This window comes from Amphibalanus amphitrite, unplaced genomic scaffold, assembly GCF_019059575.1.
Source record: "Amphibalanus amphitrite isolate SeventyFive unplaced genomic scaffold, NRLGWU_Aamphi_draft 000420F_arrow, whole genome shotgun sequence".
Lineage (NCBI taxonomy): Eukaryota > Metazoa > Arthropoda > Thecostraca > Balanomorpha > Balanidae > Amphibalanus > Amphibalanus amphitrite.
In genome coordinates, this window is record NW_024881914.1 from 250,630 (window position 1) to 269,530 (window position 18,901).

Consider the following 18,901-nt stretch of genomic DNA (forward strand, 5'->3'; position numbering starts at 1 on the left):
GTCAGGAGCACTAAGCTGGTGAACGGAAGGATGTAGAGGTGTCCACTTCCAGAGTGACAGTCTGTACAGACACCACACCGGACCGAGACCAGACTAGACCAGACCGGACTGTGACCGGACCAGACCGGGACCAGCAGTCCGGTCCAGCTCAGCACGGCCCCCGCCTCCTCCTCCACCGTCCAATACTTCGGTACCCTTGTGGCGCGTGCTCCCCCGAACGAAGCAGACAAAGGCACGTGCGCGACACAGCGCATTCAGCTCTTTCACTCCTTAGCTAATCAATTACGCCGGCGGCAGTAAATCCGCCTATCATTCTGTGGCACACACTGTCCAATTACAGAGCACCCTTTGTTTGGCGCGAGTCGCTCTCATCTCGGCGCCGAACGCCTCGGGCGCGCCGCTTTTGTGTCAGAGCGCGCCGGCCGCGCGCCGGACACTGGTGCAGGAGGCGGGTGGAGAGTGTCTGGGGTGTCTATAGTCTATACTGTCGGCACGAGAGAGTGAGAACAGAGTGTCTAAGGTGCCTATGCTGTCTGCGTTTGGAGGGATGAGTAGCTACACTTAGCAATGTTCCACGCAGCGGATCTGCTAGGAAATAAAATATAAACACCAACTAATGAGATGTCATGAAGTAAGAATGGTTTGCTGAAATAATTTCAATGCCGTGCGATTTGGTGTGCAACATGCGAGATGTATTGTTTTATTACATGGTGTAATAAGAACAACAACTGGTATGGTAGTTGGCACGGCACAGTACGGCACAAAACGGCATGAAATAGCGCGGAAAAGACGGAACGGAGCGGTACGGCACCGTGCATACTCCGAACCACACGTATCTTCCTTTACCGGGCCTTTACCAACCGATGAGCATCTCACGAAGGTCGCCTGCGGTCATCGGGACGGCCGATGGCGGGTTAGCGCCGGGCTTGTGGCCACCTAACGACCCGGGCTCTATTCAGCCGGGCACATTTGCACAGTTTACAGCCGCGTGGCCTGCAAACCGGACAGGGCGAGTGAGCTGGCAGCTCCGTTCTCGGAGAGGTGTGACAACGACGAGAAACCTGGCGTCGTGGTTAAAGATGCGTCAATGAGGGTCATTCGTGTGAATCGCAGACTACGCCGTAAGTCTTTGTATCATGGTAAATGACTGACGCAAAGTTAGCAAGGCTTTGTGAGTGACAATAAAGCCTGTATTTAAAAGTGCATTTTGCAATGGATCAAAGGAATGCAGTGCCAAAGACTATTGTCTGGTGCACGATAGACATTGGTTATGCTCTGGCCGTTCAGACTTATGGGCCATATCACTAAAGCTAAACGATTTCACAAAGAGTCCGAGATATGAGACATTTTATTGACGAGATGAAGAGATTATGGGCCTACAAACCTTTAATATAGGCCGTAACAGTTTCGTTTTGACTGCGAAATAAAGCCTCAAAGAGACGCTTACTACTCTCGTGTTTCAATCGGTGGGTTAGCGTGGCACACTTTTGTGTTTGCTGAATACACTTGCTGATTTTCTCAGCTCTAACAAGGAAAGCCCATTACCGACAACAGAGCTATCACCTGCCATTGTGCCGCCTGAATAAAAATATAACATTTCCCGGCCACCGCTTTATCCCTTTACATGATTAGACCACTTAATTGCTGGTATTGAACCGTCCTAAAGCCCATTCAGCCGATTTGCATGCGGCATTCTTATTCCTTTTGAATTCATAACCGAGTTGGTTATAAGGGCGCTGTCAAAAACAGACGTCCACAGAATATAACGAGCCGCCTGAAGAATAGGTCTGAATGGGGTGTGAAATTCAAATGTTTCGTGGTTAGCACGGAGCCGGATTTACTGCACACTATAAATGGACCGGCCAGAGGCGGCCCGCTGAGTTCAGCACGTGCTGAGCCGGCGCTCAGCAGCTGCTGCTGACTGCTGACGGCTGACGGGGAGCGGCTCAGCGCCCGCTGAACGGGGTGAGCACGGCGAACTCACTGACTCATGAGCTCACGGCCGGCGGAGGTGCGGCGAGCTCGGGACTCGCGGAGGCCGAGAAAGTAGCGGAGCATATGTCTTATTGCGCTGAAGGATCTCAGGTAGATGCAAGGCCATACATAGGGTTGATGGAGAAATGCATGAAGAAGCATGAAGAACCCAGAAGCTTTTGAAGCTTATGTGCCATGAGCTATATAGGGCGTTTGTGCTTGTAACTCAAGAAACTGAAACAGAGTACGAAACCGAACCAATGGAGCTCAAGTACATCGCTTTATTTCATGAATGCAGAATGATAAATTTGATGTTTTTATGATTTCATGGTCTAGTGACAGATCATTTTTTTGTTATGCTGTGTAAAATTTACAATTTCATTCATTACGGTATGATGACGGGTAGGGATTACATTCACTTTCACAGTTTATGGTACTTTTCCAGACTAAAAAAGGTAGTTTCCCAACCCTTGAAACAAAACACAATTCTAAGCACACTCATCCAGCGGGGACGTTCGCCTTCCCATGCACCTGTCACACATAAGGAGCTAGCATTTACCTTACTGGCTCCGTATCGGGAGGAGGAGCTACCGTATAAGGAGGAGTTACCTAGCTGGCTCCGTATCGGCTCCTCCATGCGCCACCGACACCCCGTGTGAGCAGTCAGCCGGCAGAGGTGTGTTTTCACGGGAAAAACTCCGTCCCCATGGAAGATAAATAACACCGAGCTCACGGCGACCGGTCGCCAGCGGAGGACGGCCCCGCGCTGAATGGGACCACGGATAATGCTCGCTCCGGGACATCGTCTCGCCGTGTTCCGCAAGAAAGAATGCCAAGAATGGGGAGAAACGAGGAGACTGACCCAACAATGGCGCACCGCTCGCGGGGGCGGCTTCAAGTGGCAGCTTTACTATTTCATTCATTAAAGCCATTTACATGGGGGTGCGTTTCCGGCGCGGTACGCCCAGACAGAATGGCATTCCGGTGTTGGAGAGGCGGCCGAGGTGGCGGCGCACTGTGACCCACTCCACCTGGAAAAGACGCCGGTCGAGCACGGATTACCGGAGTGCTGTGTCCAATGCCGGATATTTATGGCTCTCAGGTGATCATGGAGCACACACTGGGATGTGAATGGAACGGTGTATGCTGATTTGGAGGTGTTTTTCTTCTTGGTCGTTCGCTGGAACGCTGCCTGTGAGAAGGCCACCCTGCTAGCCCGTTACCGAGTACAAACAGCCGAGGATATACCTACCGAGGATGTAAGTCTATACTAGCCTACTTTTGAGACTTCTCCGATAGTTTTAATCCTCAGGATTCGACAGTTTCAAACATTGCAACGATAAAACAGTCATTTCACTTCAAATAATAATAAGTAGGCCCTGGTGGCGCAGTTGGTTAAGGCGTCGGCCCGCGGTGCGGGTGGCTCTGGGTTCGATTCCCGGTGTCGCCCGTCCCGCGGGCGTCGTCCCCAGCTGTGTCACCAGGAGTGGGGTGGGCTCCCACGTTAGCCGTAGCCTAGGGGGGAGGGGTAAGGAAGAGGAGGAGCAGGAGGTGCATTCCTGTAAGTGGGCGCATCAGCCTGTTGGAAGGATGACGAAATAAATAAGTAGAACTTTCGACAGTACGTGCGCCGGCAGGCTGTGTTTGCCGTCTTCCAGTATTGCATTATTCTACTCATAATATTTCCCGATGCATGTTCTTGAATGGAGAACTTTCAATCCGCGACACCTCACCACCGGATGTTACACCATTGAATGATATATGTGCAGGTCACCTCTCGCCTGGACTGAGTCGGGCAGGTGGTGGTGAGAAATCAGTGTCGGAATGGGAGTCGGATACAGCGGCCTGGCGTGATTTACAGGACACGGTGGAATGTCTCGACCATTCATTCCGGACAACGGACGGCGCCATGCATTGTGAGGAGTGCCAGCTGAGGGAGGAGAGAGAGAGAGAGAGAGAGAGAGAGAGAGGGAGAGGGGAGGGAGGGAAGAGAGAGAGAGAGAGAGAGAGAGAGAGAGAGAGAGGGAAGGATAAAGAGAGAGAGAGAGAGAGAGAGAGAGAGAGAGAGAGAGAGAGAGAGAGAGAGAGGGAGTGAGAGCAGAGAGGAGACAGTGAGAGACAGTGAGGGGCAAGAGGTGTGTGTGTGTGTGTGTGAAGCATGGATGTAAAGGAAGTTAAGCGTAGCATTGCATCTACAAAGATGTTATAGTGACGGCTAAGTTCTCAGCTCGTCGCCATTCCACTTCCACTTCCCCCGTGTCCTCGCCTGGTCCATCTTCTCACATTGTTCTCCCACAAACAAATCATCTACCCACTACACCTCTTCAGTCTCTCGCGGTTAAAGCCCGGTGTGATCGCAGCAGACGGAGCAGCTCCAGGTTCGATCCTGTCCTCTGCGCCGTCTCCGTGCCCCCAGCGGCCGACAGACCCTCCTCTGAGTCTCACCGAGATCCGTCCTCCCAATCTCCTCAGTCCTCATCGAGATCCGTCCTCCCGCTGGGCCGTCCTCTCTCCCACGCTGATCTTTCACGGGCCGATACCATCAGAGACCGGAGACGGTCAGACGGGGACGGAGGCGTGAAATCACGGCTGTCCAGGCTACCGCCTGAGAGAGCCACAGGGCAGGTGACCCCGGAGATGCACATTTTTTCTCAAAACGTAGGCATGTGGTGGTAATGATGTGTGTAACTAGTGTAGTGTGTAGTAGTGTGTTGTAACTTGTAAGTGATGATAAGTCACGAATACGATACACAGTTGTGAATCGTGAGATAGGTAACTCACCTATTTCAGTCACCTATTTCAGTCATGGTAGAACATGGTTGACCAAGTTCACAATCGAAAAATCGAGAAGGTGCCATTTTATATTTTTCTTTTTAATTAAGGCCCCTTGGCGTAGGATAATTAAAACAAAGGTGAAATGGGATAAGTTGGCAACTCAAGCGAATTTTAATGCTACATATAGGTGCCACTGCTTACCTACATATTTGTGTCCTTGCGTAGTTGGTACTTCCGATGTTTTACAGTGCTAGACAGGAATGAGGAAACACTAACTAAACTCGGGCGATTTAATGCACATGAGCACACTGAATCTAATGAAGCGAAGCCGCAGTCAAATTCCCCAGCTCACGACTGTTTAATATACCAGCGCGGGCGGAAATTGGGGCAGTTATGTCGAATGCCCCATGTTATTCTGGCCACTTCACTGCCATAAAAGCGCTGCTGAACATTTATTCGTGCGGTTGTTCCGTGAATGATGTGTTGGCTAGTGATTGGTGCCATTTAGTTAGGGGACTCTATATTCAGGACTGTCCGGAAACGAGCTAGTCTGGAAGTGGCTGGCTGTGGTTAGGGATAATTTAAATGCCATTACAATGCCAGAAAGTTTCTGCAGATCTGGCAATGATATACAACTGTTATCGTTTATTCTACTTTGAGAATTCATAGATCTGCTATCCTGAACAGAATTTCCGCATGAATGAGACTCGATACTGCCACAGAACGGTTGTATTGAAGTTGTCAATGGTAATTGTGTGCAGTATTCTTTGTTACATTCAGGTAGTCTACACGAACACACACACCGTGATCATTTTCAGCACGAATACCGGCAATGTTGCGAATGAGCTGACACAATCGGTATCGTCGAAAATTTGAGGGAGGGCGCATGGCACCCTTGGACTGTCATTCCTGTTAAATATCCGCACGCATGCTTTGAGCGCTTCGAGCTCGTATTACATATAATTGGCGGTGACAGTTTCATGTTCCACTCAGATCTACCATTGCACTGGCCGCCCTAGGAAAATAGGCAGAACGGGAAGGGAGACAACTCTCTTGACTTCTGGTTGGGTGATCCTTTCTCTCCAAGCATGCAATGAGATAAATGTTTAGAATTGGGTTTTTACTGAAGAACTGGCCCCTTCTGCCCAGTAAACATGACGACGTCGGCCCGACGTTGGGCCGAGGCTCGGCCCGACGTCGGCCCAACGTCGGTTCAACCTCGTCCCGACATCGGCTGGACGTCGGATATGCCCGCATGTTCCGACGTCCAGCCGAAGTCCAGCCGACGTCGAGCCGACGTTGGGCCGAGATCGTTTGCCGAGGTTGACGAGATCGTTTGTCGTTGGACCGACGGGGCCGACGTCGGCATGTTTATTGGGACAACGCGCCAAAAATATCAACCGGCGGCGGGATTCGAGCCCCCCAGTCGCCGACGTCGGCATGTTCACTGGGACAACACGCCAAAAGCACCAGCCGGCGATGGGATTCGAACCCCGTGTCATCCGAACGCGAGGTTAGTGCGCTAACCACTACACCACGCAGCCAGCTAACGAAATAGGTTTTTTTGTTGGGTTATGCCCTTTCGGTCTGACAAGACCATTTCAGAGCCGGAAGGATCATAGGATGGAGACATTGGTCTTCTTGGCGAGCACCCTGGGTCCAGTTCATATAGAGTCCCTGGTCCCATTGCTGTTACGTGACACTTATTGGAAAGGGCGACCCCATAATGGGTTCATTCATATAGCCACTCTTATACACCTGCACCAACGTTTCCCAAAGTGTCCCTTTGATAAATGGCACTTTGGCAAAGTGACACTTGCCGACTGGCCTTTCTATATGAACTCAGTGGCGGATCTACGTTGGGGCAAAATGGGCAATTGCCCCCCCTAAACGGAAAACCTCTGGGCAAACATATCTTTTTGCCCCCCCTAAAAAAAATACAACTTGAATACTAAAAATATGGTGTTTGAAAAGAAAATGTGAAATAAATGGAGGACTAGAAGGTTGTCATATTCGTGATATTAAGTTGTGAGCTGATAAAAAGTCCTCCGCCCCATTAATGTCAGTCCATCATCCATCAGCAGTGCTACTACTGCTACTGCTACAAAAAAAATAACGCGATTTATTGAAACCTTGAACCAAGTAAACAAACCGTCAACAGCAGACCGCCAGACGCCAGTGGGGTCAGGGGTCACCACACTGGTGAGCGGTTGGACAGTGCAGTGGGTTTGCATGGGTATATAAGAAGTGTTTGCATAATATTTTATTGCTAGATAGCATGGGTGTAGGAGCTGAAAAAATATTGGTGGGTCTAAATATCCATTAGTACCTAGCATTTCCACTGTGGCTACATTAGTTATGTCCAGAGGCGGATACAGCCATTTCCAAAGGGGGTGCCAAAAGGGTGCCAAAGTCCGAGAGTCTCTACAAGAGCTGCATACCTATGTGTATGCAGGACTGAGGAGCGAAAGGGGGTGCCAAACTCAGTTTTGGCACCCCGATTACTGATTTTGGCACCCTGGCACCCGCTTGGATCCGCCAGTGGTTATCCGCTATTGGTTAATGTGTTTATATGGCCTATGGGCTTGGTTAATGCTAACCAAAGGTGTTTCCATCAATAACTACCTAAAACAACCAGATAATTGACACCTAAACCAAATTATGAACAGTGATAGGTATAGGCACCAAGTTGGGATTCTTAATCGACTGATCTCATTTTCTATTACCGGAAACAACTGTTAATACTTATACGTTTAACTATGTGGCAACCCTGACTGCGTATAGTATCGCAGGTACGCTGATGTGGCCTTTGGTCGTGGGCATTTACACATGAACCTGCTGCTGCGACCCTTATCGGTCTCCGGATACAGAAGCCCTTGAGAACCGGCGCGGGCGGACCTTTCGGACGAGGTCTTGCCGAGGTGATGCGGGAGGTAGAGGACGGACCGTCCATAGCAGGGCTGCGGAGTCGATGGATTTTCGGCGACTCCGACTCCGACTCCGACTCCGGCTTTCAAAAACCAGCTCCGACTCCGACTCCGACTCCGGGCAGAATTGTCGACTCCGACCGACTCCAACTCCCGACTCCGACTCCGCAGACCTAGCAGGGCTGCGGAGTCGACAGATTTTCGGTGACTCCGACTCCGACTCCGGCTCGGGTTTCTTAAATCGACTCCGACTCCGACTCCGACTCCGGTCACAACCTTGGTCACAACTGTCGACTCCGACCGACTCCGACTCCGACTCCGACTCCGACTCCGCAGCCCTGGTCCATAGCGCCGGTGAGCTATTCTCTAACTATCTCCCGGAGTAAGGGTGGCTGCAATTTTTTTTTTGCGCTGCCCTGGCTTGGCCGGACTGACAAAAATGTAAAAAAAAAAATAATTCCCGAAATCCGAGGAGAAAAATAGAGGTAGCTCGTTTTTTTTTTTTTGCTCCTAAGACTGGACGTTTGAAATTCTCGCCGACTTGCCTGGCGGCGCAATGTTTGCCCCCCCTAAACTCAAATCCTAGATCCGCCACTGTATGAACTGGGCCTGGCCCTGGTGAGTTGCCGGGGCTGAGCCTGACCAAAGGATAGGCCGAGCAGCCCCCAAGCATTCACCGCACCCGGCTACGGGCGAGCTCGGCTTACGGGCAATCCCAATTGGATAAAGTTTCCCGTCCAGTCCGGATCAGGGGGTTGCGGCGTGGAGGAAGATTTGAGTTTCCTGAGGATATTTTGAATACAGAAGCTCTTTATGAAACATGTAACATGTATTTTATATTATTTTAACGGTCAAAACAGCGGCCGATGTCGGTCCGACGTCGCCCCGACGTCGGCCCGACGTCGGCTGGACCTCAGCAATTGATCTCGGTCCGACGTCGGCCCGACGTCGGCTGGACCTCGGCTGGACGTCGGAACATGCGGGCATATACGACATCCAGCCGACGTCGTGCCGAGGTTGGACCGACGTCGGGCCGACGTCGGCATGCTGATGCCGAGTTGCCGACGTCACCCCGACGTCGGCCGACGTCGGGCCGACGTCGGCATGTTTACTGGGTGCCGCCAGTGCCTCTTCTTCATCCAATCCAGCACACAAATAAAGAAAAAGGAAGAGTGGTCCATCATATCTGATTACTTTAACCCTATTCCTGGCGGGCTCCGCCGGGACAAGAAACTGGCGGGGGGGGGGGGGGGCGATTCGGCCCCCCCTTCAGATCTAAAAAACTACACATCGCAGCGACAAACGGTAAACGGCATCGGATACACACGGTCAAGATCTACAATTTTTACAAAGGTCATTTTCAGGTCAGGTCAAAGATGACGTCACAGGGGTCGAAAAAGTCAAAATGGCGGCGCTAGATAGGGAGAGAGTTTTTCTCGAATAACTTTCGAATTAGTCAAGATAGGAACAAACTAAGGGCATCATCGTGATCCTCTCGTCAATCCGCATCGAATGATATATATGTTGACCTCGAAAGGTCAAGGTCAAAGGTTGACCTCAGGTCACGTGACCTCGAGGTCATCATGTATATCAGTCGATGCGTCTTGACGAGCTGAACACAATGAGACCATCCACGCGTCTGTATCTTGTTCCTGTACGGAGTTATTGGCCAAAAACCTTTGGTGACCTTTGATGACGTCACATGACCTCAGAGCTGCCCAACAGCAAAACAGACCTCAAGGTAGTGAAGGTTGATCGTATATGAAGTCATGTATGGTATATGGGGCCATTCCGACCCGTTTTAGTGGTAAAAACAGGGAGTTGATTTTTCCCCCATTGACTTAGGTATAATGGGGAGGTCGCGAAACTGACCTGACCTTAGGTCACCGATATCAAAATTCCAAGATATACAAATTGCACATACTGGTACCCTAACTAAAGCCTGAAGAGAAGAAATTGATCGGTCAAAAATTCTAGCTCTGGCGTGATTGCAAACTTTTCTGAGGTAGGGTCACCAAACCGCCTCTGGTGACCTGACCTGAGGTCAGGTCAACCCAAAATTTTCAGACCTGTTGCGTAGAAGCCTTTAAGGAAAAGTCAGAAAATTAGAGCTTCCTAGCTCAACGCGTTTGGGAGAAATAACCAAAAAACCTCAGGGGGGGGGGGCTCCTGAGGCCCCCCCCGCCAGGAATAGGGTTAAGCACATTTTACTCCATGACTGTCCTATATCCTCAGCTAGCAACAAAGATCATTATGATTCCTGCATCATCATATAGTTGATTGATGGTGCTTGGTGCTCCTCTCTTGTTTTGCTTATTCTTAGACTTCATTGTATTCATAAGACAGGCAAAACGCTCCAATTACCCGTTACATGTAGTTACCATTAAGCACATAACGTACCGGATTTATGATATGCAGATGTAAGAAAACTCAGTGCATGTTTGCGGATGAATATTCGTTTTCCTCCCCACCTCATGGATCTAGCGAAGTGTGGAAGATGTGGCGGCCATGGCACTTATAAAATGAATAATAAACTACGCCTTCTCTTAGAATCGAAGGAAGACGGAGAGAGAGGGAGACAGAAGGAGAGAGAGAGGGGAAAGGAAGAGAGAGAGGAGAGAGAGAGAGAGAGAGAGAGAGAGAGAGAGAGAGAGAGAGAGAGAGAGAGAGAGAGAGAGAGAGAGAGAGAGAGAGAGAGAGAGAGAGAGAGAGAGACGGCCAGATTGTTTATTTTCCAGTTTATGATGGCTTGCATTTGATGGTGGTAAGCAGTAAATCTTTTCAGTTGAGTATCGATCCATGTGGTATCGTGATTATTACTGCAGTCGCTCAGTTCATACCCCACTCGCTCTCTCCCTTCCTCCCATCCCCCCCCCCCGGCACTCACCCTGACAATCCTTGATGACCACGGCGTCTCCGAAGTAGCCATTAGCGCACAGGTTACACGCCGGTCCGTCCGTATTGTTCAGACACCGCAGGCACTCTCCAGTGATCGAGTCACACGAGCCGGGGTCGCTGGTGTCGATGTTCCCCGAACAGCCGCACGGCTGGCACGAGCCACCCTGGATCTCCGGCGTGCCAAAGTAGCCTGCCGCGCACGCCTGGCAGCGGGCGCCGTAGTAGCCCTCCTGACACTCGCAGCGAATGTTGAGACCGTCCGGGGATACCTCGCAGCTGTTGGCAAAGCTGTGGGACGGGTGGAAGCGTCAGGGAGGTGTGGGAAGAGACATCCAGATGTTGAAAATTAGTGAGAAGGAGACACAAGGCCATGATAGGTGAAAGATGAAAAACCTGCAGCCGAGCACACCAAAACAAATACCTAACAAGAAGGGAAACAATCGTTTCCTAAATTTGAGTCAGCTGATGCAAAGACATAGTTTAGCGAGACACCCTGTGACCCATCTCCCAGACCCTCTACCACCCCAGCCCTATTACCGATACCCCCTCAGTCCCGTGTCTTACTTGTTGGAGGCGATCGGCAGAGGACAGGCACAGATCAGACAGTCGTAAGGTGAGCCGCCCGTGGCGTCACCATGGTAACCGGTGATACATTTCTCACAGTGGTCGCCCGTGGTGCTGTGTTGGCAATCCTGTGAACACGAGACACGATTATTAGAGCTAACATCACTACATGCCAGCAAGGACAAGTTACACGTTCACTGTCCAGCCAGCGAGTTTTTTGCAGTTATCCAGCGACCGGCTCATCATGTGTGCCATGTTTTCTGTCTCCCACTGCCACTCCAGCCTCCTCCCCACCCCTCTTTCCACGGGTAATCCCGAAACACTTCTTTCTCTTCCACCCGCAGTTGTCACCCATTCACTGATACTCACGAAGCATTTCCCGGTGAGCGGATCGCACGTCTCCGAGTGGCCGTTGCAGTTGCAGGGCACGCAGTAGCCGCCGTAGGGGCCGGTCTGGGCGCGGTAGTGGCCCGGGGCACACTCCTCACAAGACATACCTGCGAAGAGGGGCAGGTGGAATCAGATACATCAAGTCCATATATGTCTCACATTAAGGAGGACAAACCTCTCGAAAACCTAGCGGTCTATTATTTTACTTGTATCTTTACGCAACAGGGAAGCAAAGAAAAACTTAAAATATAGAAATCATACACTTTCAAACTAGACGAAAATCGAAATGACATACGTCAGCTAACGAGAAATGCTTCATCAATGTGGTTTATGCACAAAGTATCCGTTTGCGCAGTCAGTCACAGCAAGTCATTCTCTTCTTTAGTTGTAACTAGATGGCATGTTTTGCGCTATAACTGTGCGTTTTGATAGATGCGTTTGAGGGGGCATTAGTTTGGGTGTGGGAACTTCTGATTTTTATTTTTATTATTTTGTCGGAGTTGGATATTTGTTTGAACGGCATGGTATGCTGGTGCTGGTTGCGGGTTGTTAGCGCCTTTCTCGTGGTTTGCCTTTATCGAACTCAAAGCTACCCTACCCTTACCTACCCATACCCTACCTTACTAATAACTTACACATAGTTACCCTTCTCATACTCGATTAAAGTAACGTACCAAATTTGAGCGCGATCGGCCCAGCCGTTCTTGAGATATCAAACTGGCCCACTGCACGTGCGCACGCGCTGAGACTCCAGATGACTTGTGCCAGCCACCTTTCTGAATTGTCCCCCAACAGTAAACAAAATTTGAGCGAAATCGGCCCAGCCGTTCTTGAGATGTGGAAGCGGACCCCTCACGTGCGCACGTGCAATCGATCCACCCTACCTGTCACAAACGACCATGCACCGCCAGATTAATGCCCCCTCCACCCACAGTCCAAGTTTCAGCGCAATCGGCCCAGTAGTAGCTGAGTTATTCCTAGTACAATAATGTGCTGTTTACTGGTAAGCGCTTATTTCAAGTATTTGGGTTTCCGCTGGGCGGCGGTGCATTGCAGCCCATGCTTTGATAGCTATTGTCAAAAGTTGTATGACCTGCCGGCCATAAGCCATCGACGGATTTTGTCGAAAAATACCCGTAACGTTAACGAAACACGGTCGTATGCTTGAGTCATTTTCACAAAAGTTTATTGACTTTTCGATAATATTTTGGGTGGATATTGGTCAGAAAAGAATGCTCTTTCCGAATATGTAGGTTTCATAGCGATTGATCAGCGTTTTCAATACGTTTTGATGTTGTAAAGGACGTCGCGCTCCGCGCGAATCAAATTTTCAAATTAATTTTTCATTATTTAGGAAATGGCGCGGATCATCAGTTTTTGTTTGCTATTCTCTGATTACACATACATTTGTCTGCTAAATGATACAACATCGATTTCATTCCGTCAAGCCGTTTTCCAGCGGCATCGATTTTCCCGTCACAATGCACGAAATCGGTCATTTTTTCACAACCGGGGGTGCTGTCTTGCACGTAGCGCGTGCTATACTACGAAACCATATCAATACGCTAGTTCCATCTCTCCTCTATCCAGTGGTGGCAACCCGACCTCGCTACGGCAATCTGTCGCCGAGTTTTGGGCCCGGGAAGTGGGCGCCGCAGGCCGGTTTTCCCCCGATCGTCGATTTGACCGTTTCCCATAAGCGTAACTTTATATCTCTTTGTGGGTGCTCAAGCACCCCCAATCCTGAGCTCAGCACCCCCTGCCTTCTTAAAGCACCCCCAGCCTCCTCAAAACATTCCCAGCTGACTCAAGGCCCTCAATAATAAGAATGTCCATCTCCTAGTACTGTAATGAGCCCAGTGAATCATGCAAATACTATGCTTACTCAATTCAGTGACTAAGAGAATATACATTGAATAAATCACCATAAATTAAGATGCATGACATTTGTGTTAACATTACATCTGATATTATCAGGGGCCCGGGAACCATTTTCAAGTTGGGGGGGGGGGCGAGCCTAAAATACCTGACATGATGCATATGAAACAGTGGCATAGCTAGGGGTCTAAGGGGACACGTACCCCCTCCCCCCCCCCCATCGAGTTCAAAGGGACCCTCGGGTCCGAGAGGCCCTGCGGCGCCATTTGACCGCTGAGGGTTAACGATGGCCATATTTCTACTCAGAAGGGCCCCGTGGGGCTCGTTAGAGCACCTCATGGGCCCTAAATAGCCACACTAAGGTCTCCATAAGGGCCCCACGCCGACTTCTGAGGGCCTCTTGCGGCTTTTAAGGACACCTCGGTGGTCTTCAAAGGCCTGTTAAGCCTGAAACAGACTCTTTCCGCAGTCAGGAAATCGCATGCGAGAGCCTATTCAAATACATGGAAGCACGCTCGCATCAATCGCACGCACCTCCCGCGAGCGATTGATGCGAGAGGAATTACAATGTATTTGAATAGGCTCTCGCATACGATTTCCTGAACGCGGAAAGAGTCTACTTCAGCCTTTACTGGCCTCTGAGAGGTCTTACCGGCCTTTGAGGGGACAGTTCTAGGGGCATTTCCTACCTGTGATGGTCCCACACTTATTTTTCTAAGGGCCCCATAACGGCAACTATGGGGCCCTCGTCGGTGCCTATGAGGGCCCACACCGGTGTCTCTGAGCGTTTCACACCCCCAACTGAGTGTCTACACCAGTGCCTATTAAAGCCCTATATCGGCGGCTCTGAGGACCCAACAGTCAACACCTGTGCATCTAAAGGTCACCCACTGATGACTTGAGGGCCCCACAACGGTGACCCTGAGGGCCCCACCGGCGTCTGACAGTACCATGCCGGTCTCTTAGGACCCCGTGCAGGACTTCTTCTGCCGGCCTAAGCCCTAAGGACCCCTTGCCGGTCACTGAGACCCCCTGCCGGCTTGTAGAGAGTTCGCGCCAGCAGCTCTAAAGGCCCCACACCCGTCTGTAACGGCTCTACACCAGCGTCTATGAGGGCCCGGAGCAACGCCTGTAAGGATCCCCTCATCGGCGCCTCTGAGAGAATCACACTAGCACCTCTGATCGTCCACACCGGCACCTGCATGGCGGTCCCACACCGGTGCCTCCCTTACCGGCGGCTCTGAGGGCCTTACGCCGGTGATTCTGAGGGTGCTACCGATAACTCGACACCTTTTTTAAACCCCACATTTGTTCTCCGGTGAATTTCAGACAATTTCAGACAAGAGACCTTCAAAAAAGGTACAATCACTCGATTTTTCTCAAGTTTGTCTGTCTTGGCAGATAAAGCAATACCAGAACAGGCCTACGAACACACATATTTGATCAGGATCGGACGATTGGACACTTTTAAAAGGAGATCTTTCGTGCCTCCCGGAAATTCACGGGAGAGCAGATGTGGGGTTTAAAAAAAGGTGTCGAACTGAAGTGCACTGACGTGGCGCCCTCTGAGGGCCGGTATGGGATTAAAGCTCAGCTACACTAAGGGCTTGTGTGGTGCACACAAGCCCTTAGTGTAGCTGAGCTTTAATCCCATACCGGCCCTCCGAGGGCGCCACGTCAGTGCACTCATTGCCCCACGTCCCTCCCTCACACCCGGAGCGGGTAAACTGTGTTATACTTATAGCAACGATTTTACCACCGTTGTACGTTATGTATTTCTCAAAGTTGACTCAAAATGGTCCAGTACAAAATCTGGCCTGCCAAACTTATGGCCAAGGTCAGGCCCAAACACGTTTTGGGCAATCAGTCTCAGTCCATGACTCCATTCTTCGGCAACTATACGGTGCAAGGCCGATACTGTAGAAACTTGCAATTTGTACCCTTGACCTGACCTTGACATTGACCTCAAACTTTAAATTAAGTACATGTTTTTAGTTATTCGTGATGAGATCTTTCGATTGGCGTTTGAATTTTCCAAATCGGACCATTAGTTCGGGAGATAACAGGGGGGTACAATTTATCCCCCCCAGCCCCGCGCGTTCGGCTGGAGACCCCAGCCCCGCGCGGGTTAATGCATTGGGTGAGCCAAAATTGTTTTACAGTGGCGCTATTAAAACAAGCTCTCAAACCGATTAAACATCATTTCTTGCATGATGCCTGATGGCTATGTAACAGCTGGAAGCTGTGACATTTTTTTTCTCCGTACGTCAAAAAGGACATCTCTCACACTCTATACGTAAGGACGATCGCACTGCCTGCCGCGGCGCTGAGCCGGCGTGGGGAGGGAGTCGACCATACGATCCCCCGACCCGTCGGCCGGTCACCATTAAGCGAAGATCAAAGGCTCGCCGAAGGGTGGAGTTCCAACACACCCATCCGGGCCGGCGCAGCTGCCGCCGACAAACGCGCGCAGTCGGAACCACCTGCTGCCGGTGCTGGACCAGCCTCCCGACGCCTGGCGCCACGCACATCCTGCCGACGCAGCTGACAGGAAGGTGGGAGGATGTCGTTGCGGTCAGCCGTCCGGCACAGGCAGGGACCGACATCCGGCGAAAATCGAGTGTGAAAACGTCATCCGGCAGGAGACAGCTGAGACGGATGAGCCGAGCAAGTGAGGATGACGTCACGTTCCGGCGGAATGGAGGAGGAGGGCGACGGTCTCGACTCCGGATGCGAGACGGGATGTCGCCAATTTTCTGCCCCGGTCAGCGAGGCCCGGCGACGCCCGGAACCTCCGGCCCGGAAATCACAGGAGAACAAAAACTCAATGCAGAAGGAGAAGGGGATTCAGACAGACCCGAGACGGACCACCGGAGGCCGACCACCAAAGACAGTACGCCTCGGGACTCGGCGCGGGACACCGCCCCGCCCGGCTTCGGCCGGAGCGGCCTCTCTGCTGATCGGATCATCACTGCACCGGACCTCAGCTGGAGTGGACAGCAATCATCAAACACTGTCAAGTGAGTCATCTCATCTGTCCGCCTCATCAAGACTGCCTCCCCGTCATGGAAAATTCACCTCCCATTTACCCATCGGATGTCTCTGATCTGGATTACAAATGCCACTCCCTGGGGTCTAACCTGAGCCACCATTAGAGGGTAATGGATTTAACATCGTGGGAGTGTTATTCGGCAGGGAAGGGAGGGCAGATGGTCGCTACATTCCGCTCCCGACCGAGCAGCGCGGTAGTGGTGCGTCTGTTTGTAAAGGCGGGAAGGGGCTAATGGGCCTGACTGGTCCGGCCTTGTCTATGGGATAGACAGAGGGGTTAGAGGGACAGCCGGGGCGGGTCAGTAACAGTCAGTGCGCGCTAATGGCTCATCTTACACTTGTATTGGTGCTAGCACTAGTGTCGGTCATTTGCGCCCGCGGCCCGACCGCGGTAGGGTGCGGGAGCCAATGCAGGGAGAGGGGAGGAGAAACAGGTCAGGTGGTGTCATTTTTGGGGCGCTGGTCACGACTGACGCGTCAAACTACGTCAGATGACGTCATGACAGTTCAATTGGCGATGCTTTGTAAATAATCTTTTTGCGGTTAGGGCGTTAGGATTAGATTTAAGGCTAAGTTGGCATTGGCGAGCTGACAACCGATCGTGGTACACCGGTTGAAAATGACCAGTATTGTATCGTCCGTTTGTAAATATAGCGTGAAAATTTAACAATCTGTCTGGGAAACAAGGGAGGGTTACTCCGGATATGTTGCTGATTCGGATTCACAGAGACCGCTAATGTAATTATCTTTAGTCGTCATCGTCGATCACACGGCCTCACGCCGGCCTCACACCACAGGTTCACCGGAGTTAAATGGGACTACGCCACGGCCGTCTGATCATCAATCAACGGAAATGCAATGATCACCCCTCACGACGCGACCATCACAGACAATATTTTTTTTTTTTGAAAACATACTCCCCACCGCTTCCGGACCCCCAGGGGGCATCATCACATTCGTGGCGCCCAACGTGGGGCAATGGCTTTGTTGCATGCAACATGAAATCAGCAGAGTTGCACATACCCGAACCCAAAGAAAAAAATTCAAGTTCGAAGACTGGAGGAGTTATGGAGAGCAAACACGTTGTATCCACTAGCTATGAAGACGGGATATAATCCAGCAGTCCTGAGGAGTTACAGTCCAGAGGAGTTGCAGTCCAGTTGCATGCAACATGCAATCAGCAGAGTTGCGCATACCAGAGCCCAAGAAGAAAATAAGATCGCCGACTGGAGGAGCTGCGAAGAAGAGACACGTTGTATCCACTGGCTATGAAACCAGGATGCCATCAACAGCCCAGAGGAGTTGCAGCCCAGTTGCATGCAATATGCAATCAGCAGAGTTGCACATACCCGAACCCAAGAAAAAATCAAGACCGAAGACTGAACGAGCAATAGAGAAGAAACAGGTTGTACTCACTGACAGGACAGGACATCATCAAACAGTCCAGAGGAGGAAGAGGAGTTGCAGTCCAGTTGCATGCAACATGCAATCAGCAGAGCTGCGCATACCAGAGTCCAAGAAAAAAATAAGATCGACGACTGGAGGAGCTGCGGAGAAGAGACACGTTGTATCCACTGGCTATGAAACCAGGATGCCATCAACAGCCCAGAGGAGTTGCAGCCCAGTTGCATGCAACATGCAATCAGCAGAGTTGCACATACCCGAACCCAAGAAAAAATTAAGACCGAAGACTGAACGAGCAATAGAGAAGAAACAGGTTGTACTCACTGACAGGACAGGACATCATCAAACAGTCCAGAGGAGGAAGAGGAGTTGCAGTCCAGTTGCATGCAACATGCAATCAGCAGAGTTGCGCATACCAGAGCCCAAGAAGAAAAATACGATCGACGAACTGGAGGAGCTACGGAGAAAAGACACGTTGTATCCACTGGCTATGAAAACAGGATGTCATCAACAGCCCAGAGGAGTTGCAGCTCAGTTGCATGCAACATACAATCAGCCGAGTTGCACATATCCGAGCCCGAGAAAAAACAGGATCGAAGACCGGAGGAGCTACGGAGAAGAACCACGTATCAACTGGGGTCATGGCTATGAACACAGGATATAACCCAACAGTACAGAGAAGTTGCAATCCGGTTGCACACAACATGAAAATCAGCCATGTTGCACATACAGGGGCCAATAAGAACGAAACCTAACGCTAGAAATCAAGGAGGATACCAAGCTACATTCAAGAACACTATTCAAGGAGGTGATAGTCAAGATGTCCGAAAGTACTTCAGCTGTTTCGAGGCGTTGCAAGTTCCGTTGCATGCAACACAATTTAGCAATGTGGCACATACCCGAAGCCAGAAAACAGGACCGAAGACAGAAGAAAGTCAAAAATACTTCATAACATCCAAGAAGGTGGAGGTTAAGAGGACACAATTGAATCCGGCTATCGAGAAAGGTTGCAGTTCTGTTGCATGCAATCAGTGAAGTTA

The 18,901-nt window shown here is 50.7% G+C and overlaps 1 protein-coding gene across 1 annotated transcript; it reads right to left on the minus strand.

Moving 5' to 3' along the window:
* Window positions 1-479: 479 nt before the first annotated feature.
* On the minus strand, window positions 480-11,633 carry LOC122391068 (laminin subunit alpha-like). Its single transcript, XM_043384628.1, has 4 exons — window positions 11,508-11,633; window positions 11,139-11,266; window positions 10,564-10,862; window positions 480-484 (listed from the first exon to the last, which is right to left on the minus strand). The coding sequence occupies exons 1-4, from the start codon at window positions 11,631-11,633 to the stop codon at window positions 480-482; spliced, it is 558 nt and encodes a 185-aa protein (XP_043240563.1).
* Between the last annotated feature and the right edge of the window lie 7,268 nt (window positions 11,634-18,901).